This window comes from Loxodonta africana, chromosome 2, assembly GCF_030014295.1.
Source record: "Loxodonta africana isolate mLoxAfr1 chromosome 2, mLoxAfr1.hap2, whole genome shotgun sequence".
NCBI classification, from domain to species: Eukaryota; Metazoa; Chordata; class Mammalia; order Proboscidea; family Elephantidae; genus Loxodonta; species Loxodonta africana.
The window spans coordinates 81,956,696-81,983,488 of NC_087343.1; the positions used below are offsets into that span (position 1 = coordinate 81,956,696).

General features: G+C 37.6%; 1 protein-coding gene across 5 annotated transcripts in view; it reads right to left on the reverse strand.

Annotated features, from left to right (window-relative positions):
- WDR41 (WD repeat domain 41) overlaps positions 1–26,793 on the reverse strand; it is a 76,382-nt gene that overhangs the window by 16,713 nt on the left and 32,876 nt on the right. For all 5 annotated transcript variants that reach the window (XM_010588232.3, XM_064273456.1, XM_064273466.1 and 2 more), the window contains 5 exons: positions 25,637–25,699; positions 21,290–21,400; positions 6,282–6,466; positions 1,731–1,852; positions 792–880 (listed from right to left, as the gene is read on the reverse strand). In XM_010588232.3, the coding sequence (XP_010586534.2) occupies positions 792–880; positions 1,731–1,852; positions 6,282–6,466; positions 21,290–21,400; positions 25,637–25,699 (570 nt within the window). The remainder of the gene's footprint in view (positions 1–791; positions 881–1,730; positions 1,853–6,281; positions 6,467–21,289; positions 21,401–25,636; positions 25,700–26,793) is intronic.

Below are 26,793 nucleotides of genomic sequence, written 5' to 3' on the forward strand. Positions count from 1 at the left end.
GGACAGCTCAGATTTAGGCATTGAAAAAAAAAAAAAAGCATAACTCAATGAGTCACAAGTTAAAGACTGTGTAATCAGGCCCTAAAATAATGTGGTACAGACCACGAATAAATGGTAAAGAGGAGAAGCTATGTGTAGGTATCCAAAAGCAACACCCTAGGACTTCAGCTAAGTCAGAAGAAACTACACAGGTATCAGCATCTGGTTTCTTATGCAAAGGTCGTTAACTAATTTGTGTAAACACCCAGGGTTTTGTTTTCAAACCAAAAACAAGGAAGTAAAAATGGCATGAGATTATGCTATAAACTCAAAGAAAAGTATATTTTTCCATAAAGCCATCTGAATTCAACGTTAATGATAATGCTTCACGGCTTAGGAACTCTTTAGGTTGATATCTGAAGGTACAAATTCTGTTTGTGTACCAATCAGAATTACAGATAATATAAATGAATTATAGGCCAGCTCATTTTTCATTAGGCCAGCTGGTCATTTAGAGTATCAGAAAACGGCAGTTTTTCTTCAAAGCAGTAAAATCCCAATTGACTTAAATTGAAATAAATAGGTAGTTACATAGAAAACCAATTTATACTAACATCAAGTTCCAAAAATGTAAATCCTAGATCCCAATGACCATATTCTGAAATGCTTCATTGTAAGCATCTTAGGTCTCCATTGACATTCTATTTGGAGCACATTCTGTATTTACTTATTCTTGTGGTCACATGTAACTGCCTTTCTTCAGCCTTTCATACGAGAAAGAGAGAGTTGACTTTTTGGGAGAAGACACTTACCTGTTGGTACAGGCTCAGCTGCCAGCTGCTGTTTTTCTCGTAACTCCCAAATGCGTACACTGCCATCTTCTGAGCATGAGATTAACTGCCTGTCAGAACAGAAGATCAGTAATAAAAAAACAGACAGAGCACCATGGAAGGCCAATGCTCAATTTGCAGTGAAAGAAATCAGTGAGGTCCTTCAAAGCTTTTATTCAGCTCTTAGCAGGAACCGATTTTTAAAAAATTGCAACTTAACATGGCTTATTTTTTTATTTTGGTTTTACACCACAAAGTAAAGGCACTCTTCAGGAAAGGCACACATTATACTATGTTACCTAGGCTCATATATTCTAAATTTATCATCTCCACTTTTTAAAATGCATTCAGGAACACAGGGCATGAATAGTCTTTCACAATGTCTTGCCTAGCCCCCCTTCCCTCCTCTTATGGTATCTCTTCTCAGTATGCCTCTCATTCTAAAAATATCCTGCATTAGAAATGCTATTCCTTTCACATAATTTCATCCCTAAAAACTCAGCTGCCGAATTTACCCTGAGAGGAAAACACTAGCTCAGTTGCCTTAAACAAGGAGACTACCATTTGATTCTGCCCAAAAACAAAAACACAAAAATATGCATTTATGGAAAACACAAAAAATGAGTACACTGTTAAGTGCCCAAAAGTCTTTTGTTCTTTAAAATAAGTACCGAATTGTCAAACTGTCTCTTCTTACATGAAATTCCATGTAATTCATTTTAACTTTGCTTCTTGTAAATTTTGTAATGTATTACATCAAACTTGTCTGTCAGAGGAAGCCATGGAGCATTCTCCATTTCCAAAATAACATAGCAGGTCAAGCCATGGGGCCAGGTAACTTTGCCACTTGAGAAATTATGTTGGCGGCCCTGGGAACTGTGAATTTCTTTCATTTATTGCAGAAGACATGGAAACTTATACCTGTTTGGAAGTTTGGCAATGTGCAGGACATTGGAGTCATGTGCAGTTTTCTGGCAGGCAATCACACGCTTCATTTGAAGGTTATACACATATAAACCCCTCCCAACTGCGGCAAATACATTCTAGGGGGGAAAAGTTCAGAAATGGGTGTCAAATACATATCACTACCTGATATAATAGATTTTCAGCCCTAGTGTGACATCAGAAAGCCATGTTACTTTCCCTATTTTTACCTTCAGCACAAATAACTGTAATGCCCTCTGAAGTCCAAAATTGTGAAAGCAACAAGGAAAGCTCAGAGTATTTACAAGGTAGAAGGACACGGACACTGATACAGAAAAAGCTGTCTATCACATCTCCTCAGTATCATTTTCCTCCTCACAAATATGACAGCTGAGAGCTATGGCTGGCAGCCAGCCTGGTCCTGCAGCTGAACTGCTGAGGTACAATCTATCCCAATTATTTGTGGATTCCATACTTGAACATTACCCTACTTGCTAAAATTTATTTGTAACCCCAAAATCAAAACTCACAATGCTTTCACAGTCATTCATGGATGTGTGCTGAGTGGCAAAAAATTTAAGGAGCCCAACGCACATGCCAAGCAAGGAGACACAATGTCTTGTTTCAGCTCTCATACTATAAACAAGTGTCTTTTTTGCAGTCTATTTAAACAAAAAATCCAAACCCGCTGCCGCTGAGTCAATTCTGACCCATAGCAATCCTGTGAGTGCCATGTTTTCACATTTTTCTGTTTTTTGTTGGTGATTTCACTGCTTAAAATGGCCCCCATGCTTATTGAAGTGCTGTCTAATCTTTCCAAGTCCAAGAAGGCTGTGACGTGCCTTATGAAGAAGATAACATGCATTAGATAAACTAGTTTAGGCCTGAGTTATAGTATGCTGGACATAAGTGCAATGTTAATGAAACAACAAATACAAAACAAGGTTATATATTAACCGATTGATGAAAATGTTATGACCAGAGGCTTGCAGGAATCTAACCCTGTATTTCCCTAGGAGCAATGGTTCATTCAGTATTCACTAATTCAGTGTTACCAGGACTTTTTAGAACACAGCTACTGCAAATTATGAGAACATACTGTAGAATCTGGGTTTACAATCACATAACACAATAAATACCCTTGGGAAAATTACTTAGCTTCTTTTGCTTGAAAAAAAATGTGAGCAAAATTACTTGGACTCTACATTAAAGCTGTCAACAATTTCATTCTATTTGGATCAACAATCAACATCCATGGAAGTAGCAATCAAGAAACTGAATGACATATTACACCGGGCAAATCTGCAGCAAAAGATTAAAGCTTTAAAAAGCAAAGATGTCACTTTAATGACTAAAGTGCATGTGACCCAAGCCATGTCTTTTTTAACCACCTTACATGCATGTGAAAGTTGGATAGTGAAAAAGGAAGACAGAAGAATTGATGCATTCACACAGTGGTGCTGACGAAGAATACCATGGTCCCCCTTATCCGCAGGGGATATATTCTAAAGCCCTTGGATGCCTGAAACCATGGATAGTACTGCATCCTATATATACTATGTTTTGTCCTATAACACACATACCTACGATACAGTTTAATTTATAAATTAAGCACAGTAAGAGATTAACAATAACTAATAATAAAATAGAACAATTATAACAATATACTGTAAAAAAATTTATGTGAATAACAGAGCGGGACAGCATGAGATTTCATCATGCTAAGTACTCATTTAACATTTTCCAACCACAGTTGACCGTGGGTAACTGAAACCATGGAAACCGCGGATAAGGGGGAACTGCTGTACTAAATATACCGTGTACCAGCAGAAGATTGAACAAATCAGTTTTAGAAGAAATACAACCAAAATACTCTTTAGAGGCGAGGCTGGTGAGACTCTGGCTCACTTACTTTGGACATATCATAAGAAAGACCAATCATTAGAAAAGGACATTATGTTTGGTAAGATAGAAGGTTATCGAAAAGGAGGAAAACCATCAACGAGATGGATTAACACAATAGCCACTATGGTGGACTCAAATGTACCAATGGTCACGAAGATGGCATAGGACTGGGCAATGTTTCTTTCTATTATACATAATGTCACTCTGAGTCACAGGCAACTCAAAATCAAAAGCATCTTAAGCAATCAAGAGAGTTATAGAAAATATTTTAAAAAATGCTATCATAGCACTAATATGGCTTCACAATAACATTTTTCCAAATATGGTATTAGAAATATTTCTTTGCTAAGAAAATATCTTTAATCTTTTGAAAGCACCTTCACTAGTATTATCTTAGTTAGCCCCAAAACACCTTGTTAAGACAGCAAGCATTACTGCCATTTTCCAGATGAGTAAGTTAAAATTTAAAAAATACTAAAGTCAGACAAAAAAATTAGACACAGAGTCAATATTAAAAGCATATGACTCACATCTTGCTCTTTCCTTAAACCACACTGCCTAGTTTCTGTAATTATTTTTTCAAGTTACCACATTTTTGTTAGCACTTATATTAGAATCTGTAGGTATTTAGTAGGGACTCGGTGAGGCAGAACTTTCAGAAATCCCTAGAGATTGCTTCTCTGTTTTCAGCAGAGACTCTGAACCCTCCAAACCCTTCTCATAAGGTCTCAAAAGGCCACCAAACCCTACACTATCTGGGCCAAAGCGTGCCCCCTAGGCTTACCAGAGTCGAAATCTGGAATGATCCACCTGACCCTCAGGATTAGTATTCTGCAATTTAACAATACAAGCTGAGGACCGGTGGCCAGGGCATTAATGAAAATAGCTAGCCAACTTGCTAAAATCTAGAGCCCTATGTATAAGCATAAAATGCAAACAAATCCCAGAAACTAGCTTGACAGACCAGGAAATCCATGCACAGAGTTTAACTGATTTATCCAAGGCCACAAAGAAAATTATAAACATAATTAGAGAATTCCTAAGCTTTAGGGATAGCATTTACTCAAAGGGGTCCTTCTATCAGTCACCCATCATCAGTAATCCATGATCCTCTGCAGAATAACCCCCAACAAATTAAGGAAATGAAACAATTGTTTATGAAGCATTTATAGCAGTTAATAAACAATTAAATTTTTTAAGATAAAAAGAAATAAAAATGAAAAGAATTTTTTTTAATGACTGATTTTTATAAAAGTGAAAAAAGGTATAAAATTTTTAAAGTATGTAATTATTAGGCTAAACTCTTAAGGAATCTAGTCTCTATCTTTCCTGAAACCATTTTTTTAATTACAGATTTAAATTTTTTTTTCCAAAATAAAGTTGAGGTACAAAGAAACAATCTCTGAGTATGCTAGTGTTTTTATATTATTTTTATTCTATTCTTTTCTGGTTTTTGTTGTTTTTTCCTAAGTAAGAGAGGTAGAAACAAAAAATAGACCATACCCCCTCAACCCAGAACACTACTACTGAAATCTTTAATAAAAAAAAAATAGCATGCATTATTATTGTTGTTGTTAGTTAACATCTAGTTTGGCTCCGATTCATGATGACCCCATGTACAACAGAACAAAATGTTGCCTGGTCCTGCACCATCTTCATAACGATTGGTGTGTCTGAGTCCACAGTTGTAGCCACTGTGTAGTGCCCTTCAACCTAGGAGACTCATCTTCCAGCACTACATCACACAACATCCTGCTATGACCCACAGGGTTTTCACTGCTTAATGTTTGAAAGCAGATCACCAGGCCTTTCTTCCTATCTGCCTTAGTCTGGAAGCACCTCTGAAACCTGTTCACCAGGGGTGACCCTGCTGGTATTTTCAATACTGGTGGTGAATGTAACATGAACATACAATTAGGACATTGAAACAATACAGAAAGGCAGAAAATAAAAATAAAAGAGCAATAAAAGCCTTTCCTAATCCTCTCCTCAAAGGTTACAACTCTTAAACATTCCTTATGATTACATTTAGAAAAGTAACACATTTTCTGAGCCCCTGAGGCTAAAAAGAAGAAATTTTAGAATGAAGATTCAATCAGTAGTCGCTTATTACAAAAAAGATATAAAGTACTTCAAGAGCATCACTGCACAGAAGGATTAAAAACAACAACTCTCACACAATCACCTTCCATCAGAAGACGGAAATAGAAACATTGCTGAAATTTTTAATTTCCTTTACCTCTCTAGGAAACCACCAAAATCTACAAAGTATTTTTTTTTCAATAGTGTTCCTTAAAACAATTTTAAACACTAACTTCAAATCCTATGGGATTACTTAATCCAACCAAAAATTTCATTATGCTTTTAAAATCTATGGGCATTTAATCACAGTTCTACTCTGTTCTATAGGGTCGCTATGAGTCAGAATCGACTCAATGACAACGGGTTGGTTTACTCAAAGGTAAGAGTCAAGATAAAAATGCTCTTTCAGTGAAAGTGGTACAATCTTCAAAAAAACTCAGACCATTATAAAGCACAACTTAAAACCATGGGGAATAAAAACTTTTTGTATCCATCGCTAGATTAAATTTAAAAAATCAGAAACTAGATTTTTTAAAAACAGGCAAATTTATAGATTTTTACCTCTTCATCACATGTAAAATGATGAATAGAAATGTCATTTGGTTTTTGATACAGTTTTATTTCTTGCTGTGTGTCCAGCTGTAGAGATGGGTCCCAGAAGTTGCGTTCATAGGCCTGCATGGTCCAGTCCAGGATGTCCCAGACTATCAGCTCTCCAACATGGGAGCCAGTGACAAAACTCAAATCTAGGAAAAGTTCATATATGCTTCATTACTGATTATTTTACTTAGGTTAAAGGTAAAAATGAGTGGAATGCCTAATAGTAGGGCTCTATAAAATCATAATAATTAAAACACCGAGATACCTACACAAAGCCAAATAGAAGATTACAATAACAGAATAGAAAGATTATAAATAGACACGAATTTGCTTAGTTACTTTGTATATGATAATTACTGTATTTCAATTCAGTAAGGAAAGAAATACCTCATGTTGGAATAGGTGGTTAACTATTTGGGGAATAAAAGATTTACCTTCTATCACATATCAAAATGAGTTTCAAAAACATTAAAACTTTACATGTACATACAAAAAAGTTGAAGAAAATAAAGGTGCATATTTCTATAAATATGGAATGGTAAGGAGCGTCACAACTCAAAATGAGAAGAAAAAGCTGCAAACATCCACCAATAATCGGAACCCAGAATGTATGAAGTATGAATCAAGGAAAATTGGACATCGTCAAAAATGAAATGGAGCGCATAAACATTGATATTCTAGGCATTAGTGAGCTGAAATGGACTGGTATTGGCCATTCTGAGTCAGAAAATCATATGGTCCACACGCCAGGAATGACAACTTGAAAAGGAATGGTGTTGCATTCATCGCCAGAAAGAACATTTGAAGATCTATCCTGAAATACAATGCTGTCGGTAATAGGATAATATCCACATGCCTACAAGGAAGACCAGTTAACACAACTATTATTCAAATTTACACACCAACCACTAAGGCCAAAGATGAAGAAACTGAGATTTTTACCACCTTCTGCAGTCTGAAATTGTTCGAGCATGCATTTAGGACGCATAACTACTGGTGATTCGAATGTGAAAGCTGGAAAAAAAGAAGGATCAGTAGTTGGAAAATATGACCTTGGTGATAGAAACAATGCCAAAGGTCGTATGACAGAATTTCCCAAGACCAATACTTCTTCATCGCAAATACCATTCTTCCACAACATAAACAGCAACTGTACACATGGACCTCGCCAGATGGAATACACAGGAATCAAATCAACTAAATCTGTGGAAAGGGATGATGGGCAATCTCAATACCATCAGTCAGAACGAGACCAGGGGCCGACTGTGGAACAGACCATCAATTACTCATATGCAATTTCAAGCTGAAACTGAAGAAAATTAGAACAAGTCCATGAGAGCCAAAGGACAATCCTGAATATATCCCACCTGAATTTAGAGACCACCGTTCAACACTAATGACTGAAAATCAGATGAGTTGTGGAACGACATCAAGGACTTCATACATGAAGAAAGCAAGAGGTCACTAAAAAGACAAGAAAGAAAGCAAAGACCAAAATGGATGTCAGAAGAGACTTGGAAACTTGGTCTTAGATGTTGAGTAGCTAAAGAAAAAGGACGAAATGATAAAGTAAAAGAACTGAACAGAAAATTTCAAAGGGCGGCTCGAGAAGACAAAGTACTATAATGACATGTACAAAGAGCTGGAGATAGAAAACTAAAAGGGAAGAATCACCTTGGTATTTCTCAAGCTAAAAGAATTGAAGAAAACATTCAAGCCTCGAGTTGCAATAGTGAAGGGCTCTACAGGGAAAATACTAAAACAACGCTGGAAGCATCAAAAGAAGATGGAACGAATACAGAGTAATTATACCAAAAAGAATGGGTCAACGTTCAACCAGTTCAAGAGGTAGCATATGATCAGGAACCGATGGTACTGAAGAAGTCCAAGCTGCACTGAAGGCACTGGTGAAAAACAAGGCTCCAGGAATTGACGGAATATCAACTGACATGTTTCAACAAATTGATGCAGTGCTGGAAGTGCTCACTCATCTATGCCAAGAAATGTGGAAGACAGCTACCTGGCCAACTGACTCGAAGACATCTATATTTATGCCTATTCCCAAGAAAGGTGATACAACCGAATGCAGAAATTATCTAACAATATCATTAATATCAGACATAAGCAAAATTTTGCTGAAGATCACTCCAAAGCAGATGCAGCAGTATATCAACAGGGAACTGCCAGAAATTCAAGCCAGATTTAGAAGAGGACATGGAACCAGGGATATCATTGCTGATGTCAGATGGATCCTGACTTAAAGTGCAGAATACCAGAAGGATGTTTACCTGTGTTTTATTAACTATGCAAAGGCTTTCGACTGTGTGAATAACAAATTATGGATAACACTGCGAACAATGGGAATTCCAGAACACTTAATTGTGCTCGTGTGCTTTACATAGATCAAGGGGCAGTTGTTCAGACAGACCAAGGGGATACTGCGTGGTTTAAAGTCAGGAAAGGTATGCATCACAACTGCATCCTCTCACCATACCTATTCAAGCTGTATGCTGAGCAACTAATCTGAGAAGCTGGACTATATGAAGAACATGGCATCAGGATTGGAGGAAGACTCATTAATAACCTGTGTTATGCAAATAACACAACCTTCCTTGCTGAAAGTGAAGAGGACTTGAAGCACTTACTGATGAAGATCAAGAACCACAGCCTTCAGTATGCATCATACCTCAACATAAAGAAAACAAAAATCCTCACAACTGGATCAGTAAGCAACATCACAATAAATGGAGAAAAGACTGAAGTTGTCAAGGATTGCATTTTACCTGGGTCAATACCCATGGAAGCAGCAGTCAAGAAATCAAAAGACACATTGCCTTGGGCAAATCTGCTGCACAGGACCTCTTTAAGGTGTTGAAGAGCAAAGATGACACCTTGAAGACTAAGCTGAGCCTGACCCAAGCCATGGTATTTTCGATCGCATCATATGCATCTGAAAGCTGAACAATGAATGAGGAAGATGGAAGAAGAATTCACGCCTTGGAATTGTGGTGTGGCAAAGAATACTGAATATACCATGGACTGCCAAAAGAACAAACAAATCTGTCTTGGAAGAAGTACAACCAGAATGCTCCTTAGAAGCAAGGATGGCGAGACTGCATCTTACATACTTTGGACATGTTGTTAGAAGGGATCAGTCTCTGGAGAAGGACATCATGCTTGGTAAAGTACATGGTCAGCGGAAAAGAGGAAGACCCTCAACGAGATGGACTGACACAATGGCTGCAACAACAGGCTCAAGCATAACGATTTTGAGTATGGCGCAGGACTGAGCACTGTTTCATTTGGTGGTAAATATAGTCGCTGTAAGTTGGAACCGACTTAACAGCACCTAACAACAACAACAAAGGAGCTTCAAAGGAGGTGGGGACAGAGCAATTCTGAACAAATATTTGATTGACAAAAAAAAATCATAAGTAACAAAAAGCTAGGGGAAAGCTGGCAACTCAGACGTCAGAAAAAGTTTATTATCCTTCATACATAAGTTCTCGTAAATCAGTAAGATCAAGATGAATACCCTAGCAGAAAAAACGGGCAAAGCATCTGAACAGGAAAAACAAGAAATAGAAATGCTCAGTAGACATGTGAAAAGATATTCAACTCCCTTAATAATGAAAGAAATATAAAAACAACGTCATACCATTTATTAACTTGCAAATTGGGAAAGATTATATAACAGGAATATACCCAGTGTTGGCAAATGCATAAAGAATAAGCACTCTCACATAATGTTAATATCCTAGTATAAATTGGTACATTTTTCCAAAGATTAATTTGGTAATACATACCAAAACTTTTCAAAAGTGAAAACCATCGATATAATTATACTTCTAGACATTTATCCTCAGGGAAGTGCATAAAAGACACCTTCAAGGTTGTTATACGCAACTCAAAAATGTGAAGACAGGAGGCGGGCCAAGATAGCCGAGTAGTCAGATGCTTCCGGTGATCCCTCTTACAACAAAGACCCGAAAAAACTAATGAAATGAGTATATTTACGACAAGCTAGGAGTCCTAAATATCAAAGGCAAAGTTAGAAAATGTATTGAGCGGCATAGGGAGGAAGAGACAGCTCAGGAGCAGAGAGGAGTTGCCCGAACTGAATTGCTGGGAAGTCTCAGGCACCATTCCTGGGAGCGACTGTGACGGACTGGTGGTAGCGTTCGGCCAGTTTCCTCAGGGAGAAACAGCCAGCCACACAGCCTACTCAAACCTCTGGAACCAGAGATGAACAGCGCTCTCAGCAAAGGCTAAGTACTTGCATATATTTTACTATGCCCCGAACCCCCAAGCTGGCTTCAGAGGCTATCAATTTCCCTGGGCCTGAGACAGGCCCTGCTGAGCACCTTGAGCCATTCTCCTGGCCTTGGAGAAGGAATAAATTCACAACTGAGGGAAAAGATAATCTCGCAGCTCCACTAACTTGAGGAGCTCAGGACAGAAGTGGATCCTGTCGAGGCATAAACGGTTCGTGGACTTGGAATACCTTTCCCCGTGCATGGACCTGTATGGGCCTATTTCAGAAGAACAGGCCCTTATTCACAGACTGCAGCTGTTTCAGCTATGCGGTAGAAAGGTGGGTGTCTGAAGTTTGACACCACTTTGCCTATTAAACAGGGTCCTCACCGACCCACATCAGCGGCCTAACAACTGGTGACTCCACTCAGGTAACCCAGCCACCCATGACGGGTGCAAGGATACTGGTACCTATCGGTCACTACAACCAAAACCATTGGGTGCCCTTGGTCCATCTGTAGAACCCACCCACCTGTGTGCTCTAGGGAACATGGATGCGCTTCCCTCACAGACACTCGGGTGATGGTTATCAGCCCCCTGCATTGTTCAGAACAGGACCCCCTGCTGCAACCAGGAACTTGTACCTACACTAATCACCCCTGCCCCTCTAAGACTGTAGGACAAAGCCTATACCACACGCTTGATGACCAACTACCTGGACACCTGAGCTGAATCCATACAAAAAAAGTGAATTAACTCCTAGGCTCATATACCTGATAACAGTTCCAGCCATCTGGTGACAGGACATTAGAGCTTCAAAGGTGAAAATAATCGAGCTAGCTCACTCAAGTAACCTATTTGGACATATTAAAACAAAGCAAGAAGCTAGGATGCAGTAAGCAAACATAAAATAAACTAATATAATAACTTATAGATGGCTTGGAGACAACAGTCAATATCAAACCCCATAAAGCAGACCATGATCACTCCAACGAGCTCTCAAAACAAAAAATCAAGGGATCTGATGGATGAAGGTACCTCCCTGGGATTACCAGATGTAGAATATAAGAAATTAATATACAGTTCTCTTCAAGACATCAGGAACGAGATCAGACAATAGGCAGAACAAGCCAAGGAATACACAGATAAAGCAGTTGAAGAAATTAAAAAGGTTATTCAAGAACATAATGAAAGATTTAATAAGCTGCAACAATCCATACAGAGACAGAATCAGAAATTCAGAAGATTAACAATAAAATTACAGAAGCAGACAACTCAATGGAAAGTCAGAGGAGCAGAACTGTGGAAGTGGAAGCCAGAATTAGTGAGATTGAAGATAAAAACTTGGCACCAATATATCTGAAGATAAATCCGATAAAAGAATTAAAAAAAAATGAAGAAACCCTAAGAATCATGTGGGACTCTATCAAGAGAAATAACCTACGAGTGATTGCAGTACCAGAATAGGGAGGGATAACAGAAAATACAGACAGAATTGTTCAAGATCTGTTGGCAGAAAACTTCCTTGATATCATGAAAGATGAGAAGATATCATGCTTGGATCAAATTCCACATAAGGTAGATCTTAAAACAAAGTCACCAAGACATACTATAATCAAACTTGCCAAAACCAAAGATAAAGAGAAAATTTTAAGAGCAGCTAGGGATAAATGAAAAGTCACCTACAAAGGAGAGTCAGTAAGAATAAGCTCAGATTACTCGGCAGAAACCACGCAGCCAAGAGGGCAACGGGATGACTTAGATAAAGCATTGAAGGAAAAAAACTGCGAGCCAAGAATCATATATCCAGCAAAACTGTCTCAAATATGAAGGCAAAATTAGTTCATTTCCAGATGAACAGAAGTTTGAGAATTCGTAAAAACCAAACCGAAACTATAAGAAATACTAAAGGGAGTTCTCTGGTTAGAAAATCAATAATATTAGATATCATCCCAAGAGTAGAACACAGGACAAAGCAACCAGATGTCAACCCAGATAGGGAAATCACAAAAATAAATCAAGATAAAAAACCGCTCAAAACAAGCAACCTCGTTATGTAAAAGAAGACAACATTAAAAAATAAAGAGGGAGCAAGAAATGTAGTCATAAAGCGTTCATATGGAGAGGAAGACAAGGCGATAGATATAAAGCAATAAAAGTTAGGTTTAAACCTAGAAAAACAGGAGTAAATATTAAGATAACCACAAAGGAGACTAACAATCCTATTCATCAAAATAAAATACAAGAAAAAAATAGAGACTCAGCAAAAACAAATTCAACAATGAATAAGAGGAAAAGACAATATATAAACTACTCAGCACAAAAAATTAAGTGGGAAAAAGAAACTGTCAACACCACATAAAAAAAGACATCAAAATGACAGCACTAAACTCATACCTATCCATAATTATGCTGAATGTAAATGGACTAAATGCATGAATAAACAGAGAGTAGCAGAATGGATTAAAAAAACACAATCCGTCTATACGCTGCCTACAAGAGATACATCTCAGAGACACAAACAAACTAAAACTCAAAGGATGGAAAAAGTATATATCAAGCAAACAACAATCAACAAAGAGCAAGAGTGGCAATATTAATTTCTGACAAAACAGACTCTAAAGTTAAATCCACCACAAAAGATGAGGAAGGACACTATATAACGATTAAAGGGATAATATACTAGGAGGATATAACCATATTAAACATTTATGCACTCAATGACAGGGCTGCAAGATACATAAAACGAACTCTAACTGCACTGAAAAGTGAGATGGACAGCTCCACAATTACAGTAGGAGACTTCAACACACCACTTCTGGTGAAGGACAGAACACCCAGAAAGCAGCTCAGTAAAGACACGGAAGATCTAAATGCCACGATCAACCAACTTGACCTCATACACATATACAGAACACTCGACCCTACAGCAGCCAAGTATACTTTCTTTTCTAGTACACATGGAACATTCTCTAGAATAGACCACATATTAGGTCATGAAGCAAGCCTTAACAGAATCCAAAACATCGAAATATTACAAAGCATCTTCTCTGACCATAAGGCCATAAAAGTAGAAATCAATAACAGAAAAAGCAGGGAAAAGAAATCAAACACTTGGAAACTGAACAATACCCTGCTCAAAAACGACTCGGTTATAGACAACATTAAGGATGGAATGAAGAAATTCACAGAATCCAATGAGAATGAAAACACTTCCTATCAGAACCTTTGGGACACAGCTAAAGCAGTCTCAGAAGTCAATTTATATCAATAAACGCACACATACAGAAAGAAGAAAGGGCCAAAACCCAAGAATTATCCTACAACTTGAACAAATAGAAAGAGAGCAAGAAAAGAAACCCTCAGGCACCAAAAGAAAGCAAATAATAAAAATTAGTGCAGAATTAAATAAAATGGAGAACAGAAAAACAACTGAAAGAGTTAACAACACCAAAATCTGGTTCTTTGAAAAAATTAACAACACTGATAGACCACTGGCCAAACTGAAAAAAGAAAAACAGGAGAGGAAGCAAATAGCCTGAATAATAAATGAGATGGGCAATGTCACAACAGACCCAACTGAAATTAAAAGAATCATACCAGATTACTATGAAAAATTGTACTCTAACAAATTTGAAAACCTAGAAGAAATGGATGAATTTCTAGAAACACACTGCCTATCTAAGGTAACACAAACAGAGGTAAGAAGACTAAATAAACCGATAACAAAAGAAGGGATTGAAAAGGAAATTAAAAAAACTCCCAACAAAAATAAAGTCCTGGCCTAGACCGCCTCACTGCAGAATTCTACCAAACTTTCAGAGAAGAGTTAACACCATTACTACTAAAGGTATTTTGGAGCATAGAAAAGGATGGAATACTCCCAAACTCATTCTATGAAGCCAGCATATCTCTGATACCAAAACCAGGTAAAGACACCTCCCTAAAAAAATTACAGACCTATATCCCTCAGGAACTTAGATGCAAAAATCCTCAACAAAATTCTAGCCAATAGAATTCAACAACATATCCAAAAAAAAAAAATAATTTACCATGACCAAATGGGACTCATACCAGGTATGCAGAGATGGTTCAACATTAGAAAAACAATTAATGTAATCCATCATGTAAATAAAACAAAAGACAGAACCACATGATCTTATCAACTGATGCAGAAAAGACATTTGACAAAGCTCAACACCCATTCATGATAAAAACTCTCAGCAAAATAGGAATAGAAGGAAATTTCCTCAACATAATAAAGGGTATTTATACAAAGCCAACAGCCAACATCATCCTAACAGAAGAGAGTCTGAAAGCACTCCCCTTGACATCAGGAAGCAGACAGGGATGCCCTCTATCACCATTCTTATTCAACATTGTGCTGGAGGTTAGCCAGAGCAATCAGGCTAGATAAAGAAATAAAGGGCATCCAGGTTGGTAAAGAAGAAGTAAAAGTATCTCTATTTGCAGATGACATGATCTTATACACATAAAACCCTAAAGAATCCTCAAGAAAACTACTGAAACTAATAGAGGAGTTCAGCAGAGTGTCAGAATACAAGATAAATATACAAAAATCAGTTGGATTCCTCTATACCAACAAAAGGAACATCTAAGAGGAAATCACCAAATATAATACCACTTACAGTAGCCCGCAAGAAGATAAAATACTTAGGAATAAATCTTACCAGACACCTAAAAGACCTATACAAAGAAAACTACAAGACACTACTGCAAGAAACCAAAAGAGACCTACATAAGTGGAAAAATATACCTTGCTCATGGATAAGGAAGACTTAACATTATAAAAATGTCTATTTTACCAAAAGCCATCTACAGATACAACGCAATTCCAATCCAAATTCCAAAGACATTTTTAATGAGATGGAGAAACAAATCACCAACTTCATATGGAAGGGAAAGAGGCCCTGGAAAAGTAAAGCATTACTGAAAAAGAAGAACAAAGTGGGAGGCCTCACTCTACCCAATGTTCGAACCTATTATACTGCCACAGAAGTCTCAACAACCTGATACTGGTACAACAACAGATACATAGACCAATGGAACAGAGTTGAGAATCCAGACATAAATCCATCCACATATGAGCAGCTGATATTTGACAAACACCCAAAGTCAGTTAAATAGGGAAAAGAGTGTCTCTTTAACAAATGGTGTTGGCTTAACTGGATATGCATCTGCAAAAAAAATGAAACAAAACCCATACTTCACACCATGCACAAAAAGCAAACTCAAAATGGATCAAAGACCTAAATATAAAATCTAAAACAATAAAGATCATGGAAGAAAAAATAAGGACAACACTAGGAGCCCGAATACACGGCATAAACCATATATAAAATATTATTAACGATGCACAAACACCAGAAGAGAAACTAGATAACTGGGAGCTCCTAAAAATCGAAAACCTATGCTCATCCAAAGACTTCACGAAAAGAACAAAAAGATTATCTACAGGCTGGGAAAAAGTTTTTAGTTATGACATTTCGGATCAGCGCCTGATCTCTAAAGTCTACATGATACTGCAAAAACTCAACTACAAAAAGACAAATAACCCAATTCAAAAATGGGCAAAGGATACAAACAGGAACTTCACTGAAGAAAACATTCAGGTAGCTAACATATACATGAGGAAATGCTCATGATCATTAGCCATAAGAGAAATGCAAATTAAAACTACAACGAGATTCCATCTTACTCCAACAAGGCTGGCATTAAATCCAAAAAACACAAAATAATAAATGTTGGAGAGGTTGTGGAGAGATCAGAACACTTAATCACTGCTGGTGGGAAGTTAAAATGGTATAACCACTTTGGAAATCAACTTGGCACTTCGTTTAAAAGCTAGAAATAGAACTACCATACGATCCAGCAATCCCACTCCTTGGAATATATCCTAGAGAAATAAGAGCCTTTAAACAAAGAGATATATGCACACCCACATTCATTACAGCACTGTTTACAAGGGCAAAAAGAAGGAAGCAACCAAAGTGCCCATCAACAGGTGAATGGATAAATTATGGTATATTCACAGAATGGAATAAAGAATGATGATGAATCCATGAAACCTTTCATAACATGGAGTAATTTGGAAGGCATTATGCTGAGTGACAAATATTGTATGAGACCACTATTATAAGAACTCAAGAAATAGTTTAAATAGAGAAGAAAATATTCTTTGATGGTTACAAGAGTGGGGAGGGAAGGAGGGAGGGAGAGAGGTATTCACTAATTAGGTAGTAAACAAGAACTATTCTAGATGAAGGGAAAGACAACACACAATACAGAAGAGGTCAGCACAACTGGACTAAACCTAAAGCAAAGAAGTTTCCTGAATAAGCTGAACGCTTCGAAGCCCAGTGTGGCGGTGGGGGGGAGGGCAGGCTTGGTGACCATGGTTTCAGGGGACATATAGGTCAACTGGCATAGTAAAATCTATTAAGAAAACACTCTGCATCCCACTTTGGAGAGTGGTGTCTGGGGTCTTAAATGCTAGCAAGTGGCCATCTAAGACGTATCAATTGGTTTCAACCCATGTGGAGCAAAGGAGAATAAAGAACACCAAAGACCCAAGGTAATTATGAGCCCAAGAGACAGAAAGAGCCACATAAACCACAGACTACAGCAGCCTGAGACCAGAAGAACTAGATGGTGCCCGGCTACAACTGAGGGCTGCCCTGACAGGAAACACAACAGAGAACCCCTGAGGGAGCAGAAGAGTAGTGGGTTGTGGAACTCAAATGCTCGTAAAAAAGACCAGACTTAATGATATGACTGAGACTAGAAGGACCCCGGAGGTCATGGTCCTCAGACCTTCTGTTAGCCCAAGACACAAACCATTCCCAAAGCCAACTCTTCAGACAGGAATTGGACTGGACTATGGGGATAGAAAATGACACAGGTGAGGAGTGAGCTTCTTGGATCAAGTAAGACACATGAGACTTTGTGGGCAGCTCCTGTCTGGATGCGAGATGAGAGGGCAGAGGGGGTCAGAAGCTGGCCAAATGGACACAAAAACAGAAGAGTGGAAAGAAGGAGTGTGCTGCCTCATTATGGGGAGAGCAACTAGGAGTATAAAAAAAAAAAAAAAACGTTGCTGTCGAGTCGATTCCGACTCATAGTGACCCTATAGGACAGAGTAGAACTGCCCCATAGAGTTTCCAAGGAGCGCCTGGTGGATTTGAGCTGCCAACCTTTTGGTTAGCAACCATAGCACTTAACCACTACACCACCAGGGTTTCCAGGAGTATATATAGCAAGGTGTATATAAATTTTTATATGAGAGACTGAACTGATTTGTAAACTTTCACTCAAAGCACAATAAAAATTAAAAAAAAAAAAAATCTGAAGATAACCTAGACACCCAACTGAGGAATGAATAAATAAGACACTCATAAAATGAAATAGTGATGCTGTTATGAAAATTAAGTTCTAAAAGTATGTTTATATTGATACGGAAACATATTTATGACATACTGTTACAATACACAGGTGAGTGATTATGATTTCATTATTTCATTTATCAAATAAACCAGCAGGACAGAAATCTCTAATAACTAGATGAGCTACCACTTAGAAATAAAGAATTACCAACAATCATGCAAGTAAACATTATCCTGCCTTGGTTCCAAGGCCACTGATAGGTAGTTTATTAATCTCCAATTTCTGTAATTTGTTAACAGATTCTATAAAACTCACACTTTTGAACATAACAGAGAGTCCCTGACGGACCAGGAGAAAAGTGGGATGCAGAACTGAAATTCTAGTAAAAAGAGCAGACTTTACGGTCTGACTGAGACTGGAGGGACCCCAGAAGACATGGCTCCCAGACTCTCTGTTAGCCCAAAACTAAAACCATTCCCAAAGTCAACTCTGCAGACAAAGATAAGACTGGAATATAAGACATAATATGATACTTGTGAAGAGTGTGCTTCTTAGCTCGAGTAGATATGTGAGACTAAATGGGCAGCTCCTGTCCAGAGGCGAGATGAGAAAGCAGAAAGGGACAGGAGCTGGCTGAGTGGATGCAGGAAATACAGGGTGGAAAGGGGGAGTGTGCTGTTGTATTATAGGGAGAGCAACTAGGGTCACATAGCAATGTGTGTATAAATTTTTGCATGAGAAACTAGAACTGTAAACTTTCACTTAAAGCACAATTAAAAAATTTCACCCTCTGAATAAATAAGTTCGCTTCTCATCTGTGGAAAGAAACAGGCTTCAGTTTTAACACTGGAAGACTTAAGGCAGTGCTAATCTTTCCGTGACCTTTTGTCCCACCTCTTCCAGTTAATTTAACCTACTGATACCACACAGCTGCTTGCTCTGACTTACTCCTCTTAGTATCTGTAACTCACCTATGCAACAGAAACAAAGTACTAATGCCCAGTTGGAATTTTTCAGTAAAAGCAGAACACTGGCATTGACCTGAGTCAGTGTATAGAATGTCACTGTGTAAATTATTTATATTCCCAAACAAGTCATTCAAAATGTTTCACACCATACAACGTCAATGGTGTGTCTTATTAGTGGATGGATTTTCAACCTGTATCACTGTCAAAAGTCACTAAGTATGAAAATCTTACCTGGCACCTGTCTACCTATCCTTCACAAGCACTAACATTTTGTGATTACCATACCATGCTGTCAGCACAGAACAAGGAATAAATTAGAGAAGAAGCACCCAGAGTCTTTTGACAGAAGAGATTAGAAAGGCTGTTTGTCTTCGATAACCTTCTGCCCAGGCATTCAATCTCTTCAGCAAAACTGGTATTTACTATTCACATTTGTGGGAGTTCTTTAGTTTTCTAAGATTACCCTGAGGTTACTGGACTGAAAAGGCTCTTCCCCTGAGAGGTACAAAGCTAGTATTGACCCACATCTTTCACCGGTAACAGATGGGTACAAAGGAGCATGGCTGAGTATGGTTCTAAAAATTGTACAACTTAAGACAATCATTTCAGGATCTCCAAAATCCACTGCACGGCAGACATGCCTATATAACACTGGACTGTCAGCAAATCATTTTGGAGTTTTATCAGACTACTTGTTCATGCATAATTCCTAAAGATGCTTTTGGCTTGTTTATTATCTATAGTTTATAATCATGGAGTTTAGAAAGCAAAAAGTACTAGGGGTTTTCTGTAACTTTCATTAACAAATTTTTTGCTTTAGCTTTCCTTTTTTTTTTTTCTTCCCTTAAGAAATTGGCAAGGAAACACTTGAAGAAAGCTTTCTTAGCTAAACTGTTACAAACTTCTCTGCACATCACAGCAAAAGAAATGCCATGACATCAAGGCTACCTCAGTAACATCCCCATCACTTTTAGTAACCATGCTGGTTCTATGATGCCAGTGCTTAATAGCTAAAACAAGACAAGGCATGATCAGCTTAATGGGCCAGAACATTGTTGTGGTTTTCTCAGCCATGCCAGGGACTTGGGGCTTATGGGTTAGTGTCACCAAGGAGGCTTCAGAGAGTCCCCCAAAAAGGAATCAGTCTTTTGTGCTGCCATCCACGGCTAGAAAAAAAAGTTCCCAAGAAAAAAATAAAGGGGCGCTCCCAACCATTGTTACTTCTATCACCACAGACAATTTGGCCATTAGAAAGACCTGCAGCTGGTTTTTATAAGAAAATAGCTATTACGGAGGAGGATTTTGGAGCCAAGAGAGACGCTCTCACTAATGTATCTGAAAATGTGACTGGCACACAAATGGAGACTACACTTGGTGCTGTCTGTGCCCCTCGCCTCACATTTATACAAACCATTGCTCAAAAAGAGTCAACATAGGTCTCAGGCAGATATCTGGCTAGTATAGTCCAGTCCTCCAACTACATCATATTCATAGCTTTTTTAAAGAACTCTTCTTACAGTTTCCTCCAGACTATCAAATTGAAGCCACCAAAGGGCCCTTTAATCTGACCTCTGTACACAGATTATCCAGCAGAATTCTGACATAAAAGCTATCAGTTATTTTTCAGTGAACTACCTAAATCCCAAGTTTTTGTGGTTTGTGATCTTATAGTGCCATATGATGTGAGACTTAGCTCATAGGAGACACTGATTAAAATCAGTTATGAAGCTAAATAGGATGTGCGACAAGTTGAAACTAACAACTATGAGGAAGGGCAGACATGACCCATGTCCTGCAGACCTTTAGTTTGGTGCTATTCTCTGAGAGAATTCAATCATGATTACAACGGGCCTGAATCCTGCTCGTTCTACTCTAAGTGTGTAACCTGCTATGTGAGTATTATACTACCTGGTAGGTAAGACAAAAAGGCATAATTATTTCTAATCTCTACAAAACAGTAACTAGCCAGGACCATTTTTTCCAGAAAAAGAGTGATATGTTACCAAACATTAGTATTTACAGCCCTTTAACAATTATCCCACAGCGACCAAGTACTGACTGAGATAATTACGCTTTCCTCTTTACCTTCTCTTTTCTCTGCCCTACTCATTTCTTCTCCTTGTGCCTAAATCTTACATCTACCAAAGGTATCTATGAAACCTGCTCAGCTCCACTACCTTAAACCTCAGAGTTAAAAGAAAATGTCAAATCCTACTAATCTAAGACATTATTTTAATGGCAATAATTTTAGAATCCTGGAGCAAAATAGACTGAAGTCCAGAATATGTCCTATTAACAAGTGTAAAATTTTGCAAAACATAAACATGTACATAATGAACTTACCGTTGACATTGACCAACGAGAGAATGTTATCTTGGTGATCAAGGAGGCGTTTAACTTCAAGAATATCCCATTCTAGTGATCCTTCTGTGGGTGCTACCAACCTGAAAATTACTAAATGAAAAGACAAATACAATTTTACTAAAAATTCAAAGAAGATAAAATACTATTTCTGCTCAAAAGCAAGCATTTCACTAAGTGAGAAATACCTACAATATTAAAAAACCCATCTCCAAAAAGAGCCTTATTCATACTACTTGAAAATATTTCTATCAAATGCTTAAGATACTTGAAATGATCTACTAGAACCCAAAGGGTACCCATAGAACTTTCTTCCTTTACTGACTCCTCCATACCCACTACCAACGATTGAAGTTCCCCTCTCTCGGGACTTCAATCTAAGCCCAGCTATCCTACTCACACCTTCTGTAGCCAGTGACTGGTTCACGTCCCTGAACCATCACTGTCAGCTTTCTCTACTCATGTTACCATTCTCAGTAGACTAGGCAGGATTCATGTTCCCAGGCCAGTAAGCACTGCTACAAAATAAGCTACAACTTCATGTTTAACGTCAACTCAGTGAAGACTTCAGCACCTGTTTTTTTTTTAATCTTTTCTTGATACCTAGGCATAGGCCATTAAGTTATAAATTCTCTGAAATATGCCTTATAATTTTTTGTGCCATGAAGTTCTTATTAAATATAATAGATGTTCAATGTGTTGCCTGTCTCATTATCTGACTTTAACAAATGCAGTTTTATTTAAACTAGTGTAAGTGCTAACTTTCTTTTTTTAAGTTCTAACTTTAATAGAGAAAACTCCAAATCAAATCAACTGAAGTGAATCAACAATCATTACCAGGCATCTACTATGTTCCAGGAACTTCAGACACAAAATGTGAATAAGGCCCAGTCTATGTTCACAGTATAGAGTAGGAGTGAGACTTGCTTGGCTTATAATCAATGTGTTAAGTGCTATAATAAGTCACGGTATAAAGTGCTGTGGATGCGCAAAGATCAGGATGACTAATCTGCAAGATGGAAGGTCTCAGAGGTTCTATCTTTTCCAAGTTTCTCTTCTTTCTCACATTCTTCTCTGAAAGGAAGGTCATGTTCCATTTACTTTTACAGATTTGGACAATACTTTACCAACTAACAAATCTCTAGCAAGGTTATTTAATTCCGACAACCATTCATGGTCAAACTGTGACTGCTAAAAGAAGGTTTTTTAGTCAATACAAAGGCGAACACTTCCTGATACCTATTTAAGGTTGTGTAAAAATTCTACTTTAGTTGGAATACTACCAAATGATTTTGAGATAGGGATTTTGGAATAACAAGCAATATATCATTTAATCAAACCAACAGTGATAGTAACCTGAAATACTGAGAAAAAGAAACCTACAAAAGTACTAAGATAATGTAAAACTGTTCAGTGAGTCCAAAAATATGATCTCTATAGATGAGTATTCACAGGGCCACTTATGTAGTAACTTCAAGGAAATGAAACAAAAATGAGTCATCTCAGACGGCAAAAGAGGAGCAATAGTCAATTCTAGAAAAGGGCTTAGAAAAAAAATCCTGGCCTTCTGAACCAGGATGAAGGCTCAGAGCTGACAGCCCTGCTTAGCTAGTAAAGCCTCGAAGTCATTGCAGCTACTGCACAAAGAAAATTATATTTCCTGTTGAAAGGAATCTTCACATACAAAAAGAGAAGCTGGTATGAAACATTTAAAACCAGGGGCCATAGGAAGAAGATTGGTCTTTTAAATGGAAAAGACTCCATTTATAGGAGCAAAATTTATTTTTATACAAGGAAAACTGGCATTATATCTTTATTCTATAATAAAACTAAGTAAAATGCAGAACCTATTTTTAAGAATGTTATGAATTTTTTAAAAATTACTTTCTGAATAAAACCAACTTTCATTTATTATTTTGTAAAAGATGATAGTATAGCTTCTGCTGAAGCATTGACCTTTTATTACTATTTCAATGAATTCATTAATGTATTCAATTAATAAACATATGCTATCTGTTAGCACAGAGATGAGTAAGAAATTCCCAGTCTCTTAAGGAGCTTATATTCTTAATAGAAGCCAGTGGGGGAACAAAAAGCAAACGTTAGTTTAAAGTAGTAAGTATAATGATGTATGTGTGGAGAGTACTAGGGAAAAAAAGATAGTTGAGCTAAACTCTTAAAGGGTAAGTAGCAATTAGTCAGGTCAAGAGTACAATGAGTGGGACACCCCAGATACAGGGCGACAGCATAAATGAAAGCACTGAGATGAGAAACACCTCAGGTGGGATACTCTCAATCAAGTCAATGTTGATGGAACGAGCAATATGGGACTCAAGGAACGGGAGGTATATTATAATGGAGACCCTTATCTGAAATGTTACAAAGTCTGGACTTTATTTTTAGGTCACTGGGGACTTTACATTGGTCTTCTAGAGCAAAGTTTTCATTCATCTGGGGCAAAAATGAGGAAAAGATAAGCTACATATAAGTTTTCTTGTAAAACTAAATGTATTCAATTTAAAGTCCTATTATTTGTTCTGAGATTATGTTCTTCATACTTCTTTGCTGTTAACAATGTCATTTTTACAAAATGAGGGTCATGATAGATGGTAGTTTGTTTTCTAAAATGTTTTTACTTAGCAAACATTAAAAATCTGGCAGTGCTATGCTGTATCTCTAGAAGTTGTTTAACTTTGTACTGATCAGAAATCTGAGAGTCTAGGAATGACTGTTACAGGTAATAAGAATCCACTGAATCTTTTAAGAAGGGATTAGCCTGCATTTTAGATGGACCCCTCTAGCATCTACTATAGAATACATTCGAGAAACACTAAACCAGTAGACAGGGAATAAGTTGGGAGGCTACTGCAGCCAACCAGGCAGGAAAGAATGAGAATCTGAATAGAGCAACAACAGTAGTGGGATGCAAAGGAGGGGACGACAATATTCAGAGCAGCAGTCCTCAAAAGCGTGATCCCTGGACCAGCAACCTAAGCATAACCTGGTAACTTATTAGAAAGGCAGAATATCAGGCCTCACTCTAGACCTACTAAATTGGAAACTCTGGGGGCTGGGCCCAGTAATCTGTATTTTAACAAACCCTTCAGGTGACTGAATGCACACTAAAGTTTGAGAACCCCTAAGTTACAGAAAAATCAGCAAAACATAAAATAATTCATCAGCTGGAAGAGAAGAAAGGTAGGGAAAAGGCAGGTTTCTCCCCAGCTGCAAGGGAGAACACAAGAAAACTGAATTTCCTCAACGAAAGAAAAACAAAAACCAAACACAGAAATGTATCTTTAGGAACTACTTTATGAAAAGATAAAGCTCAGGGCCTAGAAAATTACCTTCTCAGACATGATTACACATGGAAAGGTGTAATTTGAAGAAGGAAATTTGACTGCAAATCACTGCGGCCTACAGATAGCAGTTAGCAGAAGGTGAACAATTATCTGATGTCCCACAGGCATTTGCAAATATGCCAAGTGATTGTCACAGCAAATCTCAGGGTAGGTCTCTAGAAGAAGTAGCACAAGCAATATCAAATGCCCTCTGAGCTACATTAGAAAATTCATCAAGAGAAAGGATCTTGTAAGAAGTATGCTTCCTTTATCATTTCTCAATACCCAAATTCCATTCATAAGTCAGTGAGCACTAACAGCTTTTTCTAGGGCTTTGAGGTCCCACTCCTCCGAGGGAAATGGCACAAACCTCCTCCAAGAAATTGGGTCCCATTCTGGTTACCTGAGGCAAAAACTCCCCAGTTCCTGCTTTAGTGAATTTCCCAAATAATCCTTCTCCAATCCTCTCCAAAGTTTTCCGTTTCCAGAATGTTGGCTGTTATTTCATACAGTTAAAATTTTTGATAGGTGTATGATTATGGATCAGCAAGGGAAAGGATGGTGGGGTATGAATGGCCCTCTCTGGAACCCCGGCAACATAGTGTTTAAGAGCTCAGCTGCTAATCAAAAGGTTAGCAGTTCAAACCCACCAGCCACTCCTTGGAAATCCTATGGAGCAGTTCTGCTCTGTCCCACAGGGTCGCTACGAGTCGGAATCGACTCAATGGCAATGGATTTCGGTACCAGCAGAATGGGGTGGTCACCTATACAGCACGCAACAGCTTGTCCTCTCAGATTACGTTAAACCAAGTATAGTACAAAAACTGTCCTAACATCCTGAAAATATCTCTGTCTCCCTATTATTTCAACAATTCCAAGAGGCCACGACTGGGGTAGAGGCAGATGTCCCTTAAATAAAGAATTAGTCTAGTATATAATTATACAAGTCTAGTTCAAAATTTAAAAAGAAAAAAAGAATCATACTCACTCAGTTCTTTGCCAATTGCTGCTACAACACAGTTCTTAGGTATTTCGATCAAAGCACTGATCCCTTAAACAATATAGAAAGCAAAGATTTACTAATTAAATCAAAAACAAAAACATTCTTAGTTTGCCATTGAGTCAATTCCGACGCATAGCAACCCTGCAGGACAGAGTAGAACTGGCCTATAGAGTTTCCAAGGAGCCCCTGGTGGATTCAAACAGCTGACCTTTTGGTTAGCAGCAGCAGCTCTTAACCACTACGCCACCAGGGTTTTCATAAAGGGGGTGGTAGCAATAACGTACACAGAATTTGTGCCTGCTACATACATATTTTTCCTTGCTTACACAGGGAAAATGATTTTGTGAAAACTAGGTTTGCGACCTTTGGAAGGCATTGTTCATTTATTAAGGTTAGGACATGCTCTTTGAACATTTTTACTATTGTGATAAATTGGTACATTCAGCCATTCAAACTTATTTATCAGGGATCCCTTAAGATAATCACCATCACTCATTTACAAGACAGCTAGCTCAAATGAGATATACAGTCTCCCACTACGAAATTAGAGTTCTCCTCTGGCTTTAAATGCGTTAGCCAATAATCAATTAATATGTTTATAAAATTCCTTATATTACTGAAATAATCAGATTCAGCATTTCACCACATTTTATTTATTTAATTATAGAGTTCTGAGTATCTCTTTATAACTGAATTATGAAATGATTTTACAATAACCATAACTTCTGTAAAATGTCACAATTATTACTTTTGTCAGAAAGAACTGAAGAGTTGATACATTAGACTTAAAACCACCGTAATGTACTGGCAAAAAAGCTGTTTATTACACTATTGAAGTTAATTTTTCCATTATGATATACAATTTAAACAATTTATAAATTATGCATAATTTATAATATATATCTGATTATATATTATCTATAAAAATATTCTACTTATTTATCTTTCTCACCCACCAAAAGACCAGTACTGTTGTGACTGGGGACTACTTCTCGCCACAATTTTTTCTCTACATAGGCTTATTTTAACGGTGTGTTTTTTAAGTATTCTCTCATATACAAAGATGAGACAGTGGTGGTGAAGGAGGAAAAGATAAAGGAGTAGGGGATTCATGAGAAAGAGGTGGAAGAGATAGGAGAGAG